The 23,863-nt window shown below is 43.7% G+C and overlaps 2 protein-coding genes across 6 annotated transcripts; one reads left to right on the plus strand and one right to left on the minus strand.

Moving 5' to 3' along the window:
• Positions 1-1,412: 1,412 nt before the first annotated feature.
• On the plus strand, positions 1,413-18,234 carry LOC100217136 (uncharacterized). 5 transcript variants are annotated; one of them, XR_004849921.1, is made up of 11 exons: positions 1,413-2,220; positions 2,647-2,846; positions 2,962-3,142; positions 4,424-4,615; positions 5,458-5,690; positions 6,190-6,291; positions 6,415-6,465; positions 16,718-16,832; positions 17,054-17,181; positions 17,449-17,553; positions 17,656-18,234. XR_004849921.1 is itself a non-coding variant. In XM_035959399.1 (10 exons), the coding sequence occupies exons 1-9, from the start codon at positions 1,557-1,559 to the stop codon at positions 17,752-17,754; spliced, it is 1,827 nt and encodes a 608-aa protein (XP_035815292.1). In that variant the 5' UTR covers positions 1,413-1,556; the 3' UTR covers positions 17,755-17,781; positions 17,873-18,234. The 5 variants fall into 5 exon arrangements, 3 of the variants coding, with proteins under 3 accessions (XP_035815292.1, XP_008647465.1, NP_001346573.1); XR_553942.4 differs by lacking the exon at positions 16,718-16,832; XM_035959399.1 differs by lacking the exons at positions 16,718-16,832; positions 17,054-17,181 and having other exon boundaries at positions 17,656-17,781; positions 17,873-18,234.
• LOC118472241 (uncharacterized) lies at positions 8,446-9,984 on the minus strand. Its single transcript, XM_035960135.1, has 2 exons — positions 9,651-9,984; positions 8,446-9,022 (listed from the first exon to the last, which is right to left on the minus strand). Exons 1-2 carry the CDS (start codon positions 9,927-9,929, stop codon positions 8,573-8,575), a joined length of 729 nt encoding a protein of 242 aa, XP_035816028.1. The 5' UTR covers positions 9,930-9,984; the 3' UTR covers positions 8,446-8,572.
• Positions 18,235-23,863: the final 5,629 nt, after the last annotated feature.

The following is a 23,863-nucleotide window of genomic DNA, read 5'->3' on the forward strand; positions in this document are numbered from 1 at the left end:
CTAGAGGATAAAGCCTCCAACAGTCAAAAGCTCCAGAACCCTAACAGTTGGGTAACGTGGCTGGCGCACCGGACTGTCCGGTGCGCCCATCGACAGCAGCCTGCCCCAACGGTTGTTTGGTGGTTGAGGGCTATAAATACCCCAACCACCACCACTCCAAGCATCCAATATTTCTGAGTATCACATTCATTACAAGAGCTCTAGCATTCACTCTTAGACACAATTCAAAAGATCAAAGCTCTCCAATTCCCAAATTCAACTCAAGCATTTAGTGACTTGAGAGAGAGAGAGAGAGAGATAGATTTTGTGTTCTTTTGAGCTCTTGCCTCTTGGATTGCCTTCTTCCTTTCTCATTTCTTTTCTCAAGTGATTTGTAATCGAAGCAAGAGACACCTAAGTGTGTGGTGGTCCTTGCGGGGTCTAAGTGACCTGGGAGATTAAGGAAAAGGCTCACTCGGTCTAAGTGACCGTTTGAGAGAGGGAAAGGGTTAAAAGAGACCCGATCTTGTGACCACCTCAACGGGGACTAGGTTCTTTAGAACCAAACCTCGGTAAAACAAATCACCGTGTTCATCCTCTTTATTTCTTGGTTGATTTATTTTCCCTCTCTTTCGGACTCGAATTTAATTCTAGCGCGTAAGCCACGCCACGATTCGAGCAATGTTGCATTGGTTGCAAGACCAGACACCGTCGCGGTCATTGCCACACAATGCCACCATCACCGAGTCTGACGACTGTAGAGGACAATAGGACTCTCAACGCGGTTCCCTTCAAGAACGACGTCTTCTACGTCTGCTCCTCCACCAACAAGGGCAAGATAGGGGCCAATGGCTCACTCATAGTTTCAATCTCACTAGCCACCTCAGTCTATACCTAGAGGAAGGCACCATTGTCATCGGCGCAAAGGTAATGACAATAGTGGGAGCATCAACATGCTTGCGGTTTCGTTTCTTACCACATGCTGTTAAGGCATAGTAGTTATAGAGATTGTGCTTGCGTTGTCTTTCAGAGTGCGTGCATGTGATGTGGTTTTGGTTGCATGCATGTGAGGCTACTTATCCTTTTCAACCTATAGTAGTTAAATGTGTGATATTCTTCGTTGGGTTTAATGAGATGTCAACTTCATGATTTGTTTCTGTTTGCGACGTGTTACTCTGAAGTTTTGCATACAGAGTATATGGCCCGCTTCGGGATGCACAACTTCAAGTGACTCCTCAACAATGTATTGGTTGTGACAAAGAATTTATGATATATTGATGTTAATGTTAATATACACTGTTCATTTTGATAGGGCATATATTGAGACGTAACCAAATCAGCGGAAGGAATAGACTAAAAAAATCAATGGCGGCCCACGCAGCCCGCTGTAGTTTCAGCCCGTAAAAAAAAATCAATGGTGGTTTACGTTTTTTAAGAAGGAAAAGCGGAAACTTCCACGACCACCCGCGCTCTCTTCGGGTTCGGACCCGACCGCACGCGGTTCAACGAGTTGGTTTCTGGTTTCTCTCCTTCTAGCACCACTGCCGAGTGCCGAGGCAAAACCCTAGCTCACCTCCATGGATAGCCACGGCCACGTCTCTGGCGGCAAGCGCAAGGGCAAGCGCGCCCGCAAGCCGGAGCCGCCGGTACTCGCCTCTCCCGACAACAGCCACGACCACAAGCACCACGACACCGCACCATCCTCCTCGCCCCTCTCCACCGCCGCCGTCGCGGCGTCAGACTCCCCGGACCCCGAGCCGGCGTCATCCTCCCCAGCTCCCCGCCGCCGGGGCCGCAAGTCCCGCCGCATCCGCAACGGGACCCACTCCGAGGTCGATGCCGCCCCCTCACCCTCGCCTCCGCCGCGTCGGGGCGGGCCTAAGGGGGCGCCGAACGGTGCGGTGGACGTTGCGGAGCCGTCTCGGCGGGAGCTGGCGGTTAAGATGGTGGAGGTTCCCGCGGCGGTGGAGCCCCTGCGTTGGGACCAGGTGGTGAAGGTGGTGCCGTCGATGGACGCCGTGGTGAAGGTGTTCTGCGTCCACACGGAGCCCAACTTCTCCCTGCCGTGGCAGCGGAAGAGGCAGTACAGCTCGAGCAGCAGCGGGTTCATCATTGGGGGCCGTAGGGTGCTCACTAACGCCCACTCGGTTGAGCATTACACCCAGGTCAAGCTCAAGAAGCGTGGCTCGGACACCAAGTACCTTGCGACTGTCCTTGCCATAGGCACCGAGTGTGACATTGGTATGCATCACTAGACTCGCCTCATTTTAACCTGTGAAATATTGACATACCTTGTACTGTGAGCTAGTTGTAGTTGTACTTGCAATGAGCTAAACTTTGTATGCCTACTGCAGTTTGAGAGCTGTACATGCCACATTTTTTTGGTCTTTGTTTATATAGAATTGGTCAAGCCTAAGTAGAACATATCACATCAAAAAGTGCATGTTAAAAAATAAAATAAAAATATTATAATAGTTCTGGCAGGATAAGAAGATTATAGAGAAAAACCACCAAAACTCGTATGCACTGCTATGCAGCTGTGTTGTGCAACTAATTAGATTGGACCAAATGTTCAAGTAAAAAACCGCAGCTTCCTCTGACAAATAGAGTCTCAAGAAGTGAATTTTCTTGTTTAATTTTAACCACAAGGGAGCTTTCCGTTTTCAGCAATGTTGACCGTTGAGGATGATGAATTCTGGAAAGGCGTTTCACCTGTAGAGTTTGGGTCGCTGCCAGCACTTCAGGATGCCGTCACTGTTGTTGGTTACCCAATTGGAGGCGATACTATCTCGGTGACTAGTGGTGTAGTTTCTAGGATAGAAATACTTTCATATGTTCATGGTTCTACAGAGCTTCTTGGGTTACAGGTATTAACGTATTGTATTATATTCTGCATACTTTTACTTATAGATTTGCCTTTTATACGTTGAACTATGCCACACTTATGTAAACTTCTGTTGTCTGTTTATTACTCATAAACAGATAGATGCAGCTATAAATTCAGGAAATTCAGGGGGGCCTGCTTTCAATGATAAGGGAAAATGTGTTGGTATAGCTTTCCAATCTCTTAAACATGAAGATGCAGAGAACATAGGCTATGTTATACCCACCCCAGTTATTAACCACTTCATTGAAGATTACAAAAAATCTGGAGAATACACAGGTACCTTCCTGTTCTATTTTTGCATACGATTTATTGTCTTGAGCAGTGTTCTTAAGGCGCCTAGGCGAGCAAGTGCACCAGACAACCGCCTTAGCGCCTAGGCGGGTAAGGCGAGCAAGGCAGCCAGTTTTGCCCGAGCGCCTGGACGCCTAGGCGTCGCCTAGGCAACACCTTAAGAACACTGGTCTTGAGATATGTATTAGACTATTAGTGGTGTATATGATGTGGCATGAATCTAATAAATGTTTGTCTGCATTGGAACACGTTAGATCTGTGTAAGTTTCGATCAGCTGGCATGCCATTATGATTGTGAGGAGTGACGTTATACATTAGTAATTTCGAAGGAACAGAATAATCCTTTATGAAACATGAATCTCTAGAATTTTTGGGCTGTGCACACATTACAGAGAAATGGAACAGATATCTGCTTGAAAACTGTAACTTAACTCTGATTGCCATCTTGGGAAAAATATGGATTTAGTATTGTCAACTATATAGTGAACCGTAACCTGTCGAGGTGTGAAAAACTGATTTGAGTTTGATCATGAGACTAAAACTGCTAAATATTAATTTGATGTGAAGATCTGAGATGCTTCCCAGTGGTAAAGAACAAGGAGCAGCAAGCCTGTTAATTGGGTCCAGTCCAAGCCGCACCCCTATTTTGAAGAAAAAGAAATATTAATCTGAATTTTGTCCACATGAGGAATTTAACCTATAATCTACACTAGTTAGGTGCCCGTACGTTGCTACGGTTTTCATTTATGCTTACGTAGAGTATAAAATACAAAAACATGTGCATTCTGTTGTCTAGGTGGGTGTCAATGTTGGTCTGGAGCCGACAACCATGGTTTGAATCTCTTTTATGCATAATTTTAGGTTTTTAACCATTTAAATTTTATAGAATATAGAGTATAAAACACAAAAACATTTGTGTTCTGTTGGCTAGGTGGGTGTGAATGTGGGTCTAGAGCCAACAACTATGTTTCGAATTCCCATTTATAATTTTAGCTTTTTTACCATTTAAATGTGGGTGAGAAGGCAGAGGTGAATGGAAGGGGTGACACACGATGACAGTGACGACCAATGCTTTGTAGTAGTATAGATGGGTTGGTTGTTCTTTTTGTATTTTTTTTCATGGGCGGCAATCCTTTTCTATATCAATAAATCATTGTTTTTTGATTTTTTATTAATTTGAAATTGTACTATATAATCTGATGTGCACTCTAGTTACACCTATGGTCTTCTGAATCTGGTATGTAATTATCTTGTTTCATTTTGCAGGTTTCCCTATACTTGGAATAGAATGGCAAAAAATGGAAAATCCTGATCTCCGCAAGGCAATGGGAATGAAAGCTAACCAAAAGGGTGTTCGGATACGAAGGGTTGAGCCAACTGCTCCTGAATCTGGATGTCTCGAACCTTCTGATATCATCCTTAGCTTTGATGGTATTGATATTGCCAATGATGGTACAGGTTAGCCCTTGCTTCACATGACTGGATATGCTAATTGTCACCTTTTTATATCTAATTTGTCTGCATTGTCATAAGTGTTATATCATATTACAAGTCTGTAGCTGGTACAAGTGTTATATGCAATCTCCTAAAGGTAAGACACCAATTTCTGTTTTTAATCCAAACATCTGAACAATTTTACTCATTATTTTTTCATGAAAAAGGGAGAATTTATTCTTCAGGCTTTCAGGGACACCTTTCTACATAATTTGTCGAGCTAAAACTCAGTGTCTATCATTCCCCACAACCATAGACCTCCCACCCAGATAAACATGTTTTATCTTGATTAAATCAATCCACAGGGGGATTGGGATTTTATGTTTTAGCTGAGTAGTGTGCCCACCTCCCATGCAGTTTTCTTTACAATTTGTTGACTTTGACACTGAGGGTCACCGTAGTCATAACTATTTGAATCCAATCACAACATTTCTTGTTAAGGCATTCAAACAAAAAAAAATCTCAATTATCTTGTCATAGGCCTTCTTGAAGTTTACCTTTAGGACTAGACCATCTCTCTTCTTAATTCTAGTATCATGGAGTATTTCGTGCAAAGCCATTACCCTATGATTTGTTTCAATTATTTTAAAAGCTTCTAAGTACGTTTTTAGGTGCTTTTCACATTTCTCTCGAGGTGGTTTGCATTGAATATTTTCCTGGGACAAGGGAACTTCACTTAACAATGTTGGAATTTGTAAATTTGATACTTTCTCATCCAGTTGAAACTTACCTTTTCATGCTACTCAGTTATATCCAGTGAGGAAAATTGATTTGATCTCTTGCTCTCTCACTGCTTGGTCATCCAGTTCCTTTTAGGCATGGTGAACGCATTGGATTTACCTACCTTGTTTCTCAAAAGTACACTGGTGAGAAGGCACGCGTGAAAGTACTTCGCAACTCAAAAATCCATGAATTTAACATAAAGCTAGCAACCCACAAAAGACTCATTCCAGCTCATATCAAGGGAAGGCCGCCGTCATATTACATTGTTGCTGGCTTTGTTTTTATGGCTGTGTCTGTTCCATATCTTCGATCTGAGGTATGATTTTTTTTCTTTTCCTCTGTTGTTTAGGCTTAGGTATAAAATAATCAAGACAGTAAATCTTCCCATGTCTGTTTTATTGCTTGCTCACTTCTGACTTTGTCGTAATCCTGGAAGTCTTCATGTGGACTTCCAGTATCATGTGCATTTTTTATTATCTCAATGATATTTAAAAGACAACTCAATAGTTGCTACAGAAGCCATCTATAGCCATTCACTTTAAGGGGCAGTTATTTTTATATTGCACTTTTAAGTTCTCTATCCTGGATATTCTCTATTTGTGAAGCAGCTGCCTGCATCATGCCAAACTTATTCAATTCGTTTATCATGGAGTAGCCAATTCCTGTTCTGTTTTTCATAGCTTGGAATCATGCTTGGGTAATATGCTGATCCATTGTGAATTGCTGCAGTTCCATATTTCAATTTAGTTTTGCGGTGTATAGAATTTGTCCTATTGAGTATTGAGTTATTGACTAACTAGAGTGCTTTCTGTCAGTATGGAAAAGAATATGAATACGATGCCCCCGTGAAGTTGTTGGACAAGCATTTGCATGCAATGGCACAATCATCTGATGAGCAGCTTGTGGTGGTGTCACAGGTCTCTTTTTCTATATGATGGGTCATGAAAACTTCAAGTTACATAGACACATCTGAGCATCTCTATTTGCTCTGTAGCTTATTGTGCAATTAACACTAATTTTATTTCTTCATGAATCTTCAGGTGCTTGTGGCTGATATAAACATTGGTTACGAAGATATAGTCAACATTCAGGTAATAGTAGCTTCTATAATAGAACTTAAGTCATAGTAAAACAAGATGCCATACCGAACTGTTCCATCTGCATTGCACGGTTATCCTCGCACCAATGTATACAAATCGTATAGTCGAAGCTAGTCGCCATGGGACTGACCAGGCGATTAATCGCGATTAATTGTCGAGCAGGCCAATTAGTCGATCCTAGTTGTCCATATAGTCGTTCTATATATCAGGACATATACGTACTATATTTATACTAATATATACTCTACAATATAATAAAACAAGCACCAAGACTACATCATTGTTTAACTGGTGACTTACTTGTGAGAGTTGTTTTCTGCACTATCCAGAACTCCGTATTCCTGTCCCAAACTCCATTTCCTTGCTGATGCTGCTAAAATGCTAAGGAAGACCATAATTATCAACACTAATGTAGTCAGTAGTCTTGATCTTGACCAACATATAATTATAAGTACTACTCCATTAGGAAATAACTAGCATCTAGCAGACCGTAGCAGCCACACAGCTAGTATATTACATAACCAAACTAGTTCAGTACTACATTAGCCACCTACATAAGTTCAAGTGTTCAACATGAACATTGACATTCAATAGTTCAACACAAATAGGCAACTAGTAGCCATCTAATTAAGCAAATCATCATTCAAACGGAAGCCTCCATGTCCATCTCCAGTTCTTGTTGGTGCAGATCCACCAGCAGTATGAATAGATTCTTCATGCTCAACGCCTCAACCACTGTTGTTGCTTAATCAGATTCTCCATGCTGATCTTGGTCTTTATCGTCATCTTCTTCATCAATATCTTGAGTCACTGTCATCCTTGGGCGCTTCCTGTTCCTAGCATAAGTATGCCTCACAGGAGCGGCAACAGTAGCATGAGCAGCAGCAGCCCTAGGCAAGTTACGTCCCTCTAGACCATGTGTTGCACCAATAGCATCATTCACAAGAGCCCAAGTCATAGCATTGCCATCACCTTCTTGAACTAGTTCACAATTTTCATCAACACATTAATTTTCCCAATGAAATTCTTCAAGCAAGAGTGGATTACATTTCTTTTCTTTGAAACCCAGCTCTCTAGTTTTTTAACTCTGTTTTCCATCTTCCGGTTGTAGCTGACATATACCAACTTATTTAACCTTTGGTGCTCTAACCGGTTTCTCTTTTTTGCATGGACGTACACAAAATGCAATGCAGAATCACATACCATGCAAGGGATATTGCTACCAAAGTGCAATTACTTAGCGGTAGTACTTACATGAGAAAATTTACTCCAATTACGCTTGCATCCAGATGCAGCGCAACAAAGGCTAACAATTCATTTTGCTAAACATTGGAGTTCATATGTCAGGCCACGTATGCACCTCACCAAAGAACTGTTATTTACATTCCAGACATACAGTCGTGGAGAGGTGGACAATTCACTTATATTATATTCTAACATTCATTGCTTTGAGAAAAAAAGGGGAAGGAGATAATACAGAACTTACTATGATTTTTCTATCTGTGTCTCTTGTTGCTCCTTGCTTTGAGAAGGATTCGCCTTCAGCCAATCAGCCCTCTCAGTCGTGGGCTTGTTTAGTTATCTTGTTCTGCTCCCCATCATCACTCACCATCTTTCACATAACTTCATTAAACATGATTCTCAGCTTTGTAGCTTGTATTCTATCTTTTTCACTTAGGGGCCGTTTGTTTCCTTGGAAATGAAACTCATTCCATGAATAATATTCTAGATATTGGATTCCTAAAGAAAGTAATTCCTTAGAATTTGATTCAATTCAATTTTTTTGTTTGGATGCTAATGGAATTATTTCCATGAATCAAATTCAATATCCTGTTTGGGTAGTTATATATGGAATTGACATATTTAGAGGAAAGTAACCACATCAACTTGCACACAGTACCTGTTAACTTGTACACAACATATTTAGAGGGAAGTAACCACATCAACTATTAATAATGCAGATTTGTCTCAAATGTCTACATATCATTGGAACACATTACTTGCTACTCAACGTGATGTTCAATTCACCCAACATATACTAAGACAGCAACATCAAACACACCCAACAACAGTTTAATTAATCCAACCACAACTCGGTTCACTTTTTAAGTTGCTTCAGCAACCATCTCTTCCTCAAAATCACTGGAAGTGCCAATAAGGACTCGTACTTGCGCGCATCACCTGTTAAGATATCAAACAAGTCTAAAAATGTGTCTTCATCTAACCCATCTATCTCCTCCAATGTGCTAAAAATTTCTTTTGATGTCGGGCCTTTTGGTGCTTCATCCCTAATGGCTTCAGTGAACTTGTCTAATTTCTCTGCCATCATTGAGGTGAAGGAATCACTGGATCGTTGCCTCTTCAAGCTTCCTGAGGTTGTTGATGAAGTAAACTCTTTACCGGTTCCCTCTTCCTTACTCATATCTCTCGCACCATCAGCTGGGGTCTTTGCCGCTTCACCGGTTGCATGATCTTTCCCAAACACCAAGTTGATCGAGTCCCAATATAAGACTGTCTTGTGTCTGTATCCATTAGCTTCTTTATTTTTCTGCAGAAAACAATTTGAGGTGAGCTCTAGATGATATAATCTAGGAAGTAAACAAACGGGGCATAAGAAGAGAGCATATGTATCAGCAAACGTTGTTAGGTGTATCGCTGCCGGTTGTAACTTAATAAGCCAACAATTTGAGGTTCAATTTCTGCAAGTGATAGGGGTTCTCATTTGTACTGCTGCATGCATGCCGGTAAAATGAGCAAGGAAAAACTGAAATATATATAGCGAGACAGATCATAGATGGACAACTGATATATAGTAGGTTGGGTACAACTAAAATTAAGCACAAAAACATGGCATAAAGAAGCAGGAGGTGTATAGCACAACATAAAAACAAAAAAAACTGAAATATATATAGCTTGCTGATATATATCAACTGAAATATATCAACTGAAATGTATGGCATAAAGCGCAAAAACATGACATAAAGCAAAAGACAACTGATATATATCAACTGAAATATATCAACTGAAATGTATGGCATAAAGCGCAAAAACATGGCATAAAGCAAAAGACAACTGATATATATCAACTGAAATATATATAGCTTGCTGCTTGCATTTGCTATTATAGTGTGGTGATAGTGTAACAACATAAAAACAAAAAAAAAACTGAAACTTACCGCCACATAAGCCTCCCATACAGAATCACTATCGACGGATATCTTGTTCTTGTTCCAATCCCAACCAAAGCCACTTGTTTCTAGCATACCATTGATGATAGTGTGGTGCTTGTCAAATGTCTTATTCCTTGACATGATGTTGTCTTTTGTGATTTCCACATTGCACTTTTCTCGGACATTCTTGATAGCAGCCGTGTAGACATGAGACTTCCACCCATTTTGGCATCTGTCACCCTTGTTGTAGTACTCCACAAATGTGTCAAGAAGTGCCTTGTCCATATCATCATTCCAAGAAATGTAGCCCCTACCCGAGCCTGACTTCTTACCCTTCTCCATATCCTACAAATAAAAAAATTACAAAGGTTAGTAGAGTTATTGAGGAGCAACACAATATTTGCAAAAAAAAGAAATATTTAAAAATTATCATACATTGTCCACGTCTCGCTTGGTAATCATCAAACATTTGGTTAGCTTTGGTGTCCCTGAAGTTAGTCCATTGATTTGATGATTGCACATTGGTAATCATACTCACTTCACTTTGAACATCATGAGATTCAACAGATATTACTTGATCAACTTGGCCTAAAAGTAAATCATCCATATCTCTTTGCCTATCCCTTACAAAGTTGTGCAATATGCAACAAGCATTGATGATCCTAATCTGATTTTGTAAGTCAAAATATGAGTTTTTCCTTAATATAGCCCACCTCATCTTCAATAGCCCAAACGTTCTCTCTATCACATTTCTAGCTGTTGAATGGCGCAAATTGAACAATTCCTTGGCATTGGATGGGTTATTCCCTTGGGCAGCCCACTCATTCAAGTGGTAGCGAGTGGATCGATATGGAGCAAGAAAGCCTGGTCCATTGGTGTATCCAGCATCTACTAGGTAATATTTTCCACTTGGAATAGCAAATGCATCATCCCGAGACATGGCATCACGTAGCACACGTGAATCTGAAGCTGACCCTTCCCATCCAGCTAGAACATAAACAAACTTCATGTGTCGATCACAAACACCCAAAACATTGGTGGTGATTTGTTGCTTCCTATTCCTATACCTCCCTTGATCAGCCAAAGGTACAAAAACATCAACGTGTGTACCATCTAGTGCTCCAAGGCAATCTTCGAACCACCTCCACTTAGAATCTTCAGGTTGTACAGCTAAAGGGTTAGGAAGCTTGATAAATTCATGACATAATGATAGAACACCTCTCAACACCTCATTGAAATAGCGGCTAATTGGTTCAAGTGACCACCCGTATGAGCTACGAATCATCCTCATCTTAGTGCCATGACCCACTACAAGCAAAAAGATAGCAACCTTTTCTTCTACCGACACATTCAAGGTGTCATACATACCACACCTCTCACGTAAGATGGTGCATAGGTCCGAAAAGGATCTCTTAGTTAGACGCAAACTGTCATAGCAATAAACATTTGATCCTTGATACAGATTCCTTAGCATTTGTTTACGACCAACTACATCTCTCTCTATCACCTCAGAGGGATCCATAAGATGTCTAGGTCTTTTCCGATAATAATAGTCCGCAATCATGCCCATGATAGTTGCAACAAATAAGGATGCTACTCTCAGCCTCTTCTTCCTACGTCTCTCTCTCATTTCCTCCAAATTTGTTCTAACCAATTCTAAGTTGTTTGGAGGCATCTACAACAGATAAACCATACATCATAAACACACTTGAGAAAACATATGGATACATTTTATAAGATTGAATGCATAGCTGTTTGAAAAAAGAAAATCTGAAACAACGAAAGGAACAATGACAACCACGGTAGCCTCTTCCACATAAACTAATGGCCATATAGTGGTATGATAATCTTGAGTTCTCTTGAGGCAGTTGCTAATTAGAGAGTAGTAACAGCCAACATCTGTGGCTAGGATATTCTAGAGGAGAAAAGGCTGGATTGAGACCAACGCTTGCATGCATATTTTAAGCTTTAGACTGTACTTGGCTGTATTTCTTTGGGCGTGCGTGTGTGTTTGCCATTCAATTGAAGGTGTACTTGCCTGCTGTAGTGCCTTAAGCTTTAGACTATACTTGGCTGTAGTTCCCCCGCCTTTGCATTGCGAGCAGGACAGAGAACCTGGGCCGAGTTGGCTGATTTGTTGGTGCTCACAACTCGGTGAGCTAGTCCAGCGTTGGTTCACTAGAAGTGCCAATACGCTCACCCAACAACGGTTAAGAGCAGGACAGAGAATCATCGACTATGACTAGCTCACCGCCCTTCGACACACTCTGCTCATTTTCTGTTGGTGCTCGATCGATGGGAAATCCATGGCCTTCATTTCAGACTAGTCCATCAGCAGCTACCTGATCAATCTCCAACCTTCCTCAGTTCCCTGATCAAGCTTACTGATACCTCTCCAGACTCATGCATGTGTGGATGGCCTGCAACTAAATCCGTCCACTGAACCTCCACGCAGATCTCTTCGTCAATGGATGTGTGGATGGGAGGGCAGCCGGGGTGAGTGGGTGGGATAGAGTCATGGAGAAGAGAACAGATTTGTATGGCTTCGATGCGGACGCCGTGGAAGCAGCTGTTGGAACTTGCTGGAAGCAGCTGTTGGAGATCTGTGTGGGAGATCCCGTCCACCGCACCAAGGACCCCGTGCCGATGCGGTCGCCGTCTGTCGCGTTCGCGACGCTGGACTCGCTAACAGCGTTCCTCTGGCCGCGGCTCCCTCCCGGGGCGCCCTCCTCCTGGGGCTCGCCATGGGCGACTGCACGACGCCGCCGCCCCGCCTAGACCCAAACCTAGCTAGCCCACACACTCCCTACAATGGATCGAAGAGCACGATCTAGTTGAGAAGGTTTACCTAGGGAGGATCGACGGGAGCGATGCAGTGCGCAGATCGTCGGCGTCGTATGTCGGACGTCACAACAGCGGCGGAGACATGTCGGGAGGGTGAGAAGAATCCTTTTCCACGTTTAGAGGCTAGGAATCACTCGTGGACTTCATATTCGGGCCGGGAAAGTGAGTGGAAAGTTGAATTCCAATTCCACGTACGCCAAACAGGTTTGGCCAGGTATCAAATTCTAATTCAGCCCAATTCCGACTAAACAAACAGGCCCTTATGGCAAAGTACTTGCTTGGATTCAAGAATAGGGCTGCTCCATACATCTTTTGCTCCATTTGGTTTTCCCATCTCTTCTCATAGTATTCTAGTACTTCTTTTAAATGAACTTGATTTGTCTTTCAAAGAATCCTTAATGACAGTCTTCGTAACATCCATGGCTGCCATAATCTCAAGAGCTGCTTGTGCCTAATTTCCATCTGCTATCCTTAGAGCATCAAGAAGTGGTTGTGAAGCTCTTAGGCAATATTCCACTTTATTCCAAAATGGCATTGAAACAACAATGTTCTCAACTTGCCGGCCTTTATGAGAGGTAGATAAGCTGGTAGCATGCCATTCATCACTAACGAATAAATTTCTCAATCCATTCCTGTGATTACGCATGCTTGCCAATGTGATAAATGAAGTAGCAGAGCGAGTAACAGCTGACTTCACAAGATCTCCACCTTTTTTTGTCGCTCATTAGATCAAGAACCTTCCCATGCTTGTAGACGAATCCACATACCTTTGCCTTGTTGATGAGTGTTGAATTCTTTGATCTTCCCAATGTCCAACATCACATCTAAGCAATGAGCAGTACAAGGTGTCTTGTGTCTAAATGTTGGATCCTCTCCATTAGAAGCATCTCTGCTGCCTTGAAGTTGGCTCCATTGTCAGTGACAATCTGCACCACATGTTCCTTCCCAACCTTATCAATTTGCTTCTCCAACATGTCACCCAACATATTTTCATTTTCTGTCTCACTTGAAGCATCAACAGACTCTAGGAAGAATGTCCCTGCTGGAATGTTAGCAAGGAAATTGATAAGATGGTGGTGGCTTGTGTCAGTCCATTCATCAGATATTATGGTGCAGCCATATTCCTTCCAAGCCTCCTCATGCTTATTCTCATCACTGATGTTCTGTTCACAGCTCTTTCAAGCAGCAGAGTCCTAATATCATGATATGATGGTGAGCGGTACTATGTGACAAAGAGGGTATCATAGAAGCTAAAAGACAAGTTTTATAGGACGGGATTAGACCTGCAATGTTGTATGGTATAGAGTGTTGGCCTACAAAAAGACTTCATATTCAGTAGATAAGTGTTGTGGGAATGTGAAGATTACGTTGGATTTGTGGCCATACAAGAAGGGATCGAGTCTGGAACGATGACAACGTAATAGGCTAGGAGTAGTGCCAATGAAGAAAAAAACTTGTCCAACACCGATTCAGATGGTTGTAGTGGGATCCTAAGACGCGATAGTAATGGGAAGAGAGGCATGCAAAGGGCAAAGTTGATATGTGAAGAGGCAGTAAAAGGATGCTTGAAATGATGAAATATACCCAAAGATTTAGCATTGAATAGGGTGAAAGAAAAAACAGCTATCCACGTGCTTGAACCTTGATTTGTGGCTTCTGTTGGGCTTCGACTCTAACCTACTCTAACGTGCTTGGGACTAAAGGTCTTTGTTGTTGTTATTGATGATGATGGTGAGCGGTACCCAGGACCGTATTGCCCAATTGACTTAAGCATAACTTCCTAGCTTCTTGAGTTAATCACATTCAATGGTATGCGATTCTCATAAAAGAAATCAGCAATATGATAGTCAACAATTAGTTTGGCCCCCTTTGTGGTTGTGCAGTGCTGAAGTGTAGGTTGAGGAGTCTTGGACTTATGCCTCTCTGCAGCTACTTCCTCTGGTGACTTGCAAAGCATGGAAGTCACTTTTTTTTCTTCTTTAATACGCAGGAGAACTGCACATTTTTGTATTAAGAAGAAAGAGAAGGGGAGAAAAAAATCCCCAAAATACAAACAATTCCTGAAAGAACACCAAGAAGGGAGAGCAGACTCTGACCACACCACCTACCACTAGCAAGGGAGAGCAGGCTCCGACCACACCACCTACCACTAGGCCAGCAGCTCGTCCATATGGAAGAAACCAGACAGAGCTTTATCACCAGCCAGAGACCAACACAAAGCCTCCTCTCTAGCCGCCTGAAGAGCAGCAGCTAAACTAGGATTACAATTATCAAAGACACACTTGTTCCTATGCTTGTAAATAGACCAAGCACCTAAGATCACCAGCGAATTGAAGCCCTTTTTCAAATGATTAGCCACCTTGGAAGAGCAGATCCGCCACCAATACTAAAAAAAGATATCATCAACCGCCGGGCACAACATCTGCAGTCCTCCAATCTTTAAAAGTTGAAACCAGAACTGTTTAGAAAACACACAGGAGACCAACAAATGATTAATGGACTCATCATCTTGATCACAGAGCATGAAACTATCTTGCACCTCTTATGTACGCGCAGTTTTGCTAGACAATTTTGGCATGCTATCTTTTCATCTTTGAGGATGGGCCATCTCACGCCTGATAGAGATGTGGGCTCTTTTGCTGAGTGGTGGGGCAAGGTGCATAGGAGAGTGCACAAACAAATCAGAAAGGTACTCATAGTATCATTATTCTGAGAGCCTGGTGCTTATGGCTCCATCGCAACAGGGCTGTTTTTGATGGAACAAGTCCTTCCTTGAGCACCATTCAAAGACTGTTTATGGATGAAGTGGAGTGTTGGAGTAGGGCTGGTGCAAAGCAACTTGAAAGCCTTGGTCTCTCAGCTGCCTTTTATAGGGTCAGCCGGTCAGGACAATTTCTAGCGCTTAATGCTGTGACAGCTGAGGTCATCCTATTACAGCATGAGATAAGGATAAAGTTTTTCCCTGTTTGTATTAGGGTTCTGGTCTTTTTTTATTTTTTCCTGTGTTCTTTTGCCTTGTTCGGGCATTGTATTGTGGTCCACTTCGGACCTTTCTCTCTCTTATATAAATAATGATGCGCAGCTCTCCTGCCCGTTTGAGAAAAAAAATCTTGATCACAAAGCGGACAACAATCTGGGTGATCCAATCCACGTTTCGCAAGCCTATCAGCAGTCCAACATCTATCATGCTCCACAAGCTAGATAAAGAATTTGCATTTCCGGGGAGCCCAAGATTTCCACACCCTCTCTGTCGGTTCAAACCCAATTGACCCATGAAAAAGAGCCTTGTACGCGGAGCTAGCTGAGTAATCTCCAGAAGCACAAAATTTCCAAATATGACGGTCTGAAATACTGGGCTGAATCTCCATATCTTCCAAAACCTCAGTCACTCACAGAGATCCATAAGCTCACCAATAACTGTAACAGAGAGATTTCCATGGAGATCGGCCATCCAGCGGAAGTTGGGCAAGGCATCTTTGACCAGCCTCTTGTTAGCAAGGCGAATGGGCACCAAATCAGCCACTGATTGAGCTAAGTCTTTAATACACCTACCGTCCAGCCACCTGTCCTTCCAAAAAAGGGTATTGGCCCCATCCCCAATCTTTGTAAGAACAGCTGCAGCAAACAATTTCTGCACTACAACACACTTTAATTGAGAACTCCGACCGAGGCTTTAAGTGATCAGTTTTTTTGTAGCGACGGCCATCGAACCCGCAAGGCCCAACCAAGGTTCCAGAGATCACTAATCCCTAGACCACCCATCTCTTTTGGCCGGGTGACATTAGACCATGCCAAGAGACAATGACCACCCTTCCCTTCTTTTCTACCTTGCCACAAAAAATTCCTTCGAATTCTATCAATTGCTTTGATGACCCAAGCCGGAAGATCCAAAGCCATGTTTGGCTCTACCAGCCCGAGACATAAGATCCGCTTTCCATCCCGGCAATAGAATGGCTACCCGATCAACAATGGCCTGAAATTGGTGCCTTGGAAGCTTCCGAAGTGAAAGAGGCAATCTGAGATACTTACACGGAAAATCTGAAACGGGACAGGGAAGAAGCTCTTGAAGACAATTAAGCTCCTCATCGCCCCTCTGCTTGTATCTCCCGCCCGCATGGAAGTCGCTGACCCGGACTGTTTTTGAGTTTGTGGTTTTGCTGCAGCAGAAACAGTGAAAGAAGTGATGGCAGCCTGAGCAATCTTCTTTGTTTGCTTAACTTTTGTTCCAGAACTTGGTACTGCTACAGCTGCAGGTTCTTCTGCAACAGCTTGTTTCTGTTCATTTGCATCTCTTTCACCTTCTTCAGGCATCTCCACAAGAACAGTCCTTGAATTATTTTTCAAGTAAGCATCCATCTCCCTCCTAACTAATTCTGGTGCATTGGCATTTCACTGCATCTCCATACCCCCTAGCAAGGTGCTGCTTGAATCTTTTTTATGCTGGAAGGGACTATCTTCTTGCAAAATATGTAATGCGCAAAGTCCTTGGAAGTATCTGGCCACTGCCATACTTCCATCCTGGCCTCCTGTCTCTTGTGATTTAGCCTTCCTCTTGATGTCAACAGCTTGGGCAGCAAGATCTGGAGATAGTTCTGCTAGTCCTTTCCACTAGGGAAGGAATATCTAGAGTAGCTGAGGAAGCCGTGGCAGCAGGATATGACCCAACTGATGAATGTGAAGCACTTTCTTCAAGGTCAGGCGCAGGCATGATCACTACCAGTGCCTATATGAAGTCTAATATGGTTATATAAGCTTTCTTAGTGCTGTTTGTGATCCTTAACGACATGAACCTAAATCAATATTTTGGAACTGGAGGGATTATATTTCAGCAGTGACACCAGTGCCTATATGAAGTTAGTATGGTTATATAAACATTCTTGGTGCCGTTTGAATGATATGAAGCTAAACCAATATTTTCTTTTGCCCTTTTAAATATACAATCATTTTTGTGTGTGTATAGGTTCTTGCCTTCAATGGCACACCGGTTAAAAATTTGAAGCACCTAGCGACCATGGTGGAAGAGTGCAATGAAGCATTCTTGAAGTTTGATCTGGACTTCGATCAGGTATCTGTCGCCCAAGCGAAAGCTAGTTATGTTTTCCTCCTGATCCATTGTCAAATTTGACGTTCTTACTGTTTATCGGTTCTACTTGTTATCATCTGACAGGTGGTTGTCCTGGAGACGAAAACTGCAAAGGCTGCAACTCAAGATATTCTGACAACACATTGTATACCTTCGGCTGCCTCAGAAGAGCTGAAGAGCTGAGGAAAGCTAGGTGTTGTCTGTCGGCTGGTACTGCCAAAAGATCCTACTGCCCTTCTGGAACTAGGACGGTTAATACATCTCCCCTTCCGCGAGAAGTGCTGAAAGAGTTCCATTGCAGGTGAGATTCTGCATGTCGAAGAGTGGAAGCTGGAATGTAACCTAGTTGTACCAAAGAGTGCCTAGCAAGTATCACATACACACAAAATGCATACTGATGACTGAATGTCGCATTGAGCCACCCGGGTCAGTTGTAGGATAGGTAAAAAAACAAAACAAAGTTTTGCCCATATTCCATTAATCTAGTTGACATCAACGAAATCATCATGAGTAACTTTGCGTATCCCTATTTGCCATGATTGGTCTGATGACACTTCTGCTTTAGACATCTGTGGTCCGGTTGCCAAGAGCATGCCACTACTTTGTTGTGGAGTACTCTAGTTCATCGAAGAAAACAATCGTATCTGGATGGCTTTTGCATCAGTTTTCTGTGTCATTCTGCGTTCTCGGTTTCTTGGGGCTCAGTTGTTATGATGTCAATTGCATTCATTGGGAGACCTGGCTTCGATATCACGGTATAATTGGATTTACTTGGTCCTGCACGCGCCTCTTTTGCTGTTGGTGTTGTATCCCTTCGTTTGGCATGACCCTGGTTGGTCGCACCTGTGATTACCGTGGCATAACAACGGGCGTTGACAGGACATAAAATGCTTGGATCCACGTGGCCTGTGCTTGCTTTATCATTGGTATTTGGCCGCTGCTCTCGCTCGAACTGTCAATGTAGCATATATACGCATGTTTGGATTGTGACTAAATGTGCCATATTTTGATTAATGTTAGTCGTTCGAATTAAATAAATAACCTTAAACAGAAAAGTTAGTTAAAGTGTGGTAAGTTAGGTAGCGAATCAAATATGGCTATGCGAGCTCTTTTGAAAAGGTCAAAGCTAATAAATTAGGACCACCTATCAAATATAACGTGTTTTAATACCTACTTATGCTGTGTGTATATACTAACTCTATTCTTAAATATTTGACGCTGCACAGTTTATTTTAAAAAAGACGTCATATAAAAAAATAAAGAGAGTATTAGATATTTTAAATCTAAATAGACACTTCACTATGTAAACACTTTTAAGCGTTACATCGTCTCCTTTGGTAGCCACGTAACACCACCCCGGCCAACCACCACTAGTGGAGGCAATACCTGCAATACCTATGTTAGATGTATTGCTTACGTATTAATGTATTGTGTGTAAAAAACTCGGTTGGGGAGGGAAAGATCGCCCTCCCGATATTTCATATAAGAAGAGACCGAAACAATGGTTCCGGCCGAGAAAATCCACGAACCTTAGCCCCCCATCACTAACGGGCTGGTGTCAACTGTCCACTCTGCAACGGTCCAACCGGAGGGTGGTGCACAGGACATCGCAACCCGAGAGCGGATGAGACACAACGAGGGGATTTTTTTAACCAAGCCTGAAAATTCGCTCCCGATAAGAATCGAACCTAGGACTTGGATGTGCTACTTGGAAGTCCTTAACCGCTAGGCTAGAGGCCCTTTCGCTAATGTATTGTGTGTAATTTTCCGTGTATTAGGTCTAGACCCACTTACCACTATTATTAATACATCACACCCAACCTTAGTTTAGACTTAGAGTTTCACTTCTATCATAGTTTCTCGCTAGGTCTCTTTCTCCTCTCCCCCTCCCACCCTAGCCGCCAGCTCCTTCATCTGCCTAGGCGACGCTCATCGTCGCACCCACGAGCTCGAGCTTGGCCAGCTCCTCCCTACATCCTCTCGCGGCCCTGCGTGTGGCGCTTGGCTCCCTCGGCATGATCCTCAACGTGTCGCCCTGCCCTTGCCGACGACGTCTCCCTCATGTGGCCATGGCGGCTCCCCTACCGGCGCCACATGTCGCGTCCTCCCCCCGCGGTGGCTCCCCCGCGCACGCCACCCTCCATGCCATGGCTTCGGCCGCTCGTGGCCTCCCCTCCCCCGACCTCATGTTCCCCGGCAGTGGCAGCGGCACCCCTCTTCCCTTCTCATCGGCTAGCACCACGTCCGCCACCGGCGACCCCACGTTCCTCAGCGGCGAAGAAGCTCCTCCCTCCACGCTCCCCTTCACCAGCAGCGAGGGCATGGCTCCCCTCCATGATGACAGCGCGGGTGCGACTCCCCTCCATGGCGGAGTGGCCCCTATCTCTCTTGGCCACCACTGCCCACCATGGTACACAATCTAGCATAGCACACACCTCCTGACACAACCCCTCTTCTACATGGCCCGTTGCCCACCGTCGACCCCCACTACACGACACCCGTTCCCTTCACATCGTCTACGCCACCGACTGTCCTCCCGTTCACCGCTCCGGCCAGTCCCTGCATCACCCCGACTAGGCCCCTCGCCGTCACGGATTTAGCTCCCCTTTTCCCTGTGTCGGTGTCTGGCCTCCCAGCGTAGCCACCCTCTCCCACGCCAGCCACATGCCGCCTTGCGCCCACGAGTGTAGACGCCACCTTTCCTCTTGCTGTCGATGCGCCTCTCCCTTTTCCTGCGCCCGCGTGCTCCCGTGCCCTCCCCTACACACAGGGCTCGGTCGCCCCTGCCGGCGTGGTCCTCCCTTCACCCTTTGGCACATCTGCGCATGCTCCCGTCGCACCAACGACGTCCATCTTTCGCTCCGCCGCGGTTCACGTGCCTCCCTACCTTGTGTGCGTCTCCCTTCACGACGTCCTACTTCTCCGAGGCACATTCGTTGCATTTGATCGGGTCATGAACCTTGTCCTCCATGACTACATCGATATCTACCCTCAGGAGGACTGCCATGCTACCAGACCATTTTTGTTCCCCAACATCGTGATTATCTCCATGACGATCAAGGCCTTGTCTTCTTCCCCACCCCTGATTACCGTCAGCGTGTTCACTGCCGGCCCCAACACCTCTTTCGGTGGCTCTATAGGGTTGCCCTTGATGGCTCTTTCATCCTTCTCCATATCATCGCCGCTCCCTCCTCCCACCAATTGGGTTGCCAAATTTGGTGCCTCGTTCCACCCCACTCCCCATAACCTCACCTCTCCTTCCTCCATCATTGTAGGTAATGGGTCGACTCTGCCTGTCACCTCAGTATGTGACACGGTCCTTCCCGGCCCTTTGTACCTCAACAACATCCTTGTTGCCCCCAATATTATCTAGAACCTTCTCTCGGTTTGTCACTTCACTACTGACAACCGTTGCTCTATGGAGTTTGATCCCTTGAGGCTCACCATCCGGGATCTTACAACTCGTGTTGTGGTTGCTCATTGTGACAGCTCCGCCCGCCTCTACCCCATTCACTTCCCCACCCCATCTTCATCCGCTCATGTTGTCCAACCCTACGCCCTTGCCTCCACTGTCCCTGCCTCCACTGAGCACCATTGTCTTGGCCAACCTGGACACGACGTTCTCTCTCGACTCTTTGCCACCTCAGCCATTCCTTGTTCTCATGACGATGCCACCTCACTTTGTCATGCCTATCATCTTGGGCATCACATTCGCTTACCCTTCTCTGCTTCCATGTCCCAAGCTACTCACCCCTTTGACCTCATCAACTATGACCTTTGGACATCCCTTGTGTGAATCATCTAGGCCCCTTAGCGGTGTTTTGGAAATTAATGACAATTGATTGTGTACTAACAATTCTTGGAGAAATAATAATGCAGGATTAGACCACAGGAAACAGTAAAGTCTTTGAGACGCATAACCATTAGTTGTGGATCAAGTGAAGGCAAAGGTATAATGTAGGTTTTGTTTTTGCCGGTCATTAGGAGTTTAGAGAAGAAATTAACCAGATTATTAGGCTAGACAGTCGTACTATTAAGAGGGGTCAATGAACTTGATTAGTGTAAAACTTAGTGCCTTGTAGAGCATAAACTGTTGCATTTGCATGAGGGCTAACAATGCTTCGTTTTTAAAATACAAAGTCTTTTGTAAAAGCGCAAAATAAAATCTCTTAACTCTATGGTCGGCGGATCGTCCGGGCCCAGAGGCCGAACTGTCTGCGACTCTGCTAGAGAAGTCTGCTGGCACACCTATCTCTGTAACCTTGCGCGGACCATCCGGGCCAGGGGGCCGGATCATCCGCATGAGCCAAATTGAGTTTGGGCAGGGACAGTGTTTTTAGCCGGACGGTATGTGGTCCTAGCGCAGACTGCCCGGCCATGGTTGGCGCATAGTCCGCTCGGGTTATTTCAATTGGTCAGTGCTCTGGTATTCCATATTAACAGGTCCTGGACCGTCCGGCCCAAGCGGGTGGACCGTACGGGCTTGACTTTTTCTGACAACACTGTCAGGTTTCAAACGGTCTTTATAGCCGTTACTGGTACGGCGGACCGTCCATCCATGGGTCACAGACCGTCCGCGTGTGCGCAGAACATGTGCTAGTTGCACATAACGGCTAGGTATGAGTTGATGGCTATAAATAGAAGTGGAGCTCGTGTGTGAGGTCTCTCTTGGTCACTCCTAGCACACATTGAGCTCATTTGTGATCCTCTAACTCAAACTCTCACACTCATTGCTTGAGATTGCATTCTAGTGATTGATTGAGAGGCTCTAGTGCATTTGCATCCTTTTTGATCTTTTGAGGCACTAGGTGGTACACCGGGCAAGCGTCACCGACTTGTTACTCTTGGAGATTGCCGCCTCCTAGACGACTCGAGTGTTGTCTCTGTCGAGCTCTCCGTGAAGATTGTGGAGGAGCCGTGGTGTTGATTGTGAGGGGTTCGCGCCCACCTCGCTGGAGGCCGGAGCGGCAAAGGTGACACTTAGTGGAATCGAGGTATTGAGTGAGTTATTGCCCACTTGGCTCAAAGATCAAGCCGTGTCTTGATAGAGGAGCAAGCGAGAGCTTGAATTTCACCTCAACGTGGATTAGGGTTGATCGACAAATCACCGATACCATGGGATAAATTTCGGTGCCATTCTCTCACTTTTTACTCATTACTTGCAAGTAGTTAGTAATTTGTGTATTGTCTATCTTTTGTAGTGTTGGCATAAGTTGCTCATCCTGTTTTTTTAACCTATCAAAGCTAGGAAATTCATATCTCTTGTTGTTTTGACTAAATTTCTCTAGTGTCTTTTGGATGATAGTATCACTTTTGGAGATAACCGCAAAGGAGTGAGGAAGGTTGTTCAACCTATGATAGTATCACTTTTTGGAGATAATTGCAAAGGAAAGGTTAAAGGTTTGGGTAAAATTGCTATTTCAAATGACCTTTCCATTTCAAATGTACTTTTAGTTGAATCTCTAAACTTCAATTTGATATCCGTAGCTCAACTATGTGATTTGGGTTTTAGTTGCAATTTTACTGTTGATGATGTTCTCTAGTGTTGATGGTAGCAATCTAATATTTAAAGGTTTTAGACATGAAATCTTTATCTTGTTGATTTTTCATCTAATGGGGCAAAGCATACAACTAGTCTATTCTCTAAGGCTTCACTTGGTTGGTTATGACATAGAAGACTTGGTCATGTTGGTATGAGGCAATTAAATCAATTATCCTAGCATGACTTAGTTCGAGGTTTGAAGGATGTGAAATTTAAAAAGAACAAATTGTGTAGTTCATGTCAAACTAGAAAGCAAGTGGCAAATACTCATCCTTACAAGAGTCAAATGTCTACTCATAGACCATTGGAATTACTTCACATGGATCTCTTTGGACCAACATCTTTTGTGAGTATTGGTGGTAATTCCTATTGCCTTGTAACTGTGGATGATTATTCTATATTTACTTGGGTCTATTTTCTTTGGGATAAATCAAATGTGTCTGAACCATTTAAGTCATTTGCTATATTGGCACAAAATCAATTTGAATTTGACATCAAGAAAGTTAGAAGTGATAATGGGTCAGAATTAAAAAATGCTAGAATTGATGAATATTGTGATGACAAGGGTATAAAACATGAATTTTTTTCCAAGTATACACCAGAACAAAATGGAACTGTTGAAAGGAAAAATAGGACTCTCATTGATATGGCTAGGTCTATGCTAGCTGAATATAATGTGTCAGATTCTTATTGGGCCAAAGCCATTAACACCACATGTCATGCATCAAATAGATTATATTGTCACAAGCT

The sequence above is a fragment of the Zea mays genome, chromosome 6 (genome assembly GCF_902167145.1).
Source record: "Zea mays cultivar B73 chromosome 6, Zm-B73-REFERENCE-NAM-5.0, whole genome shotgun sequence".
Lineage (NCBI taxonomy): Eukaryota > Viridiplantae > Streptophyta > Magnoliopsida > Poales > Poaceae > Zea > Zea mays.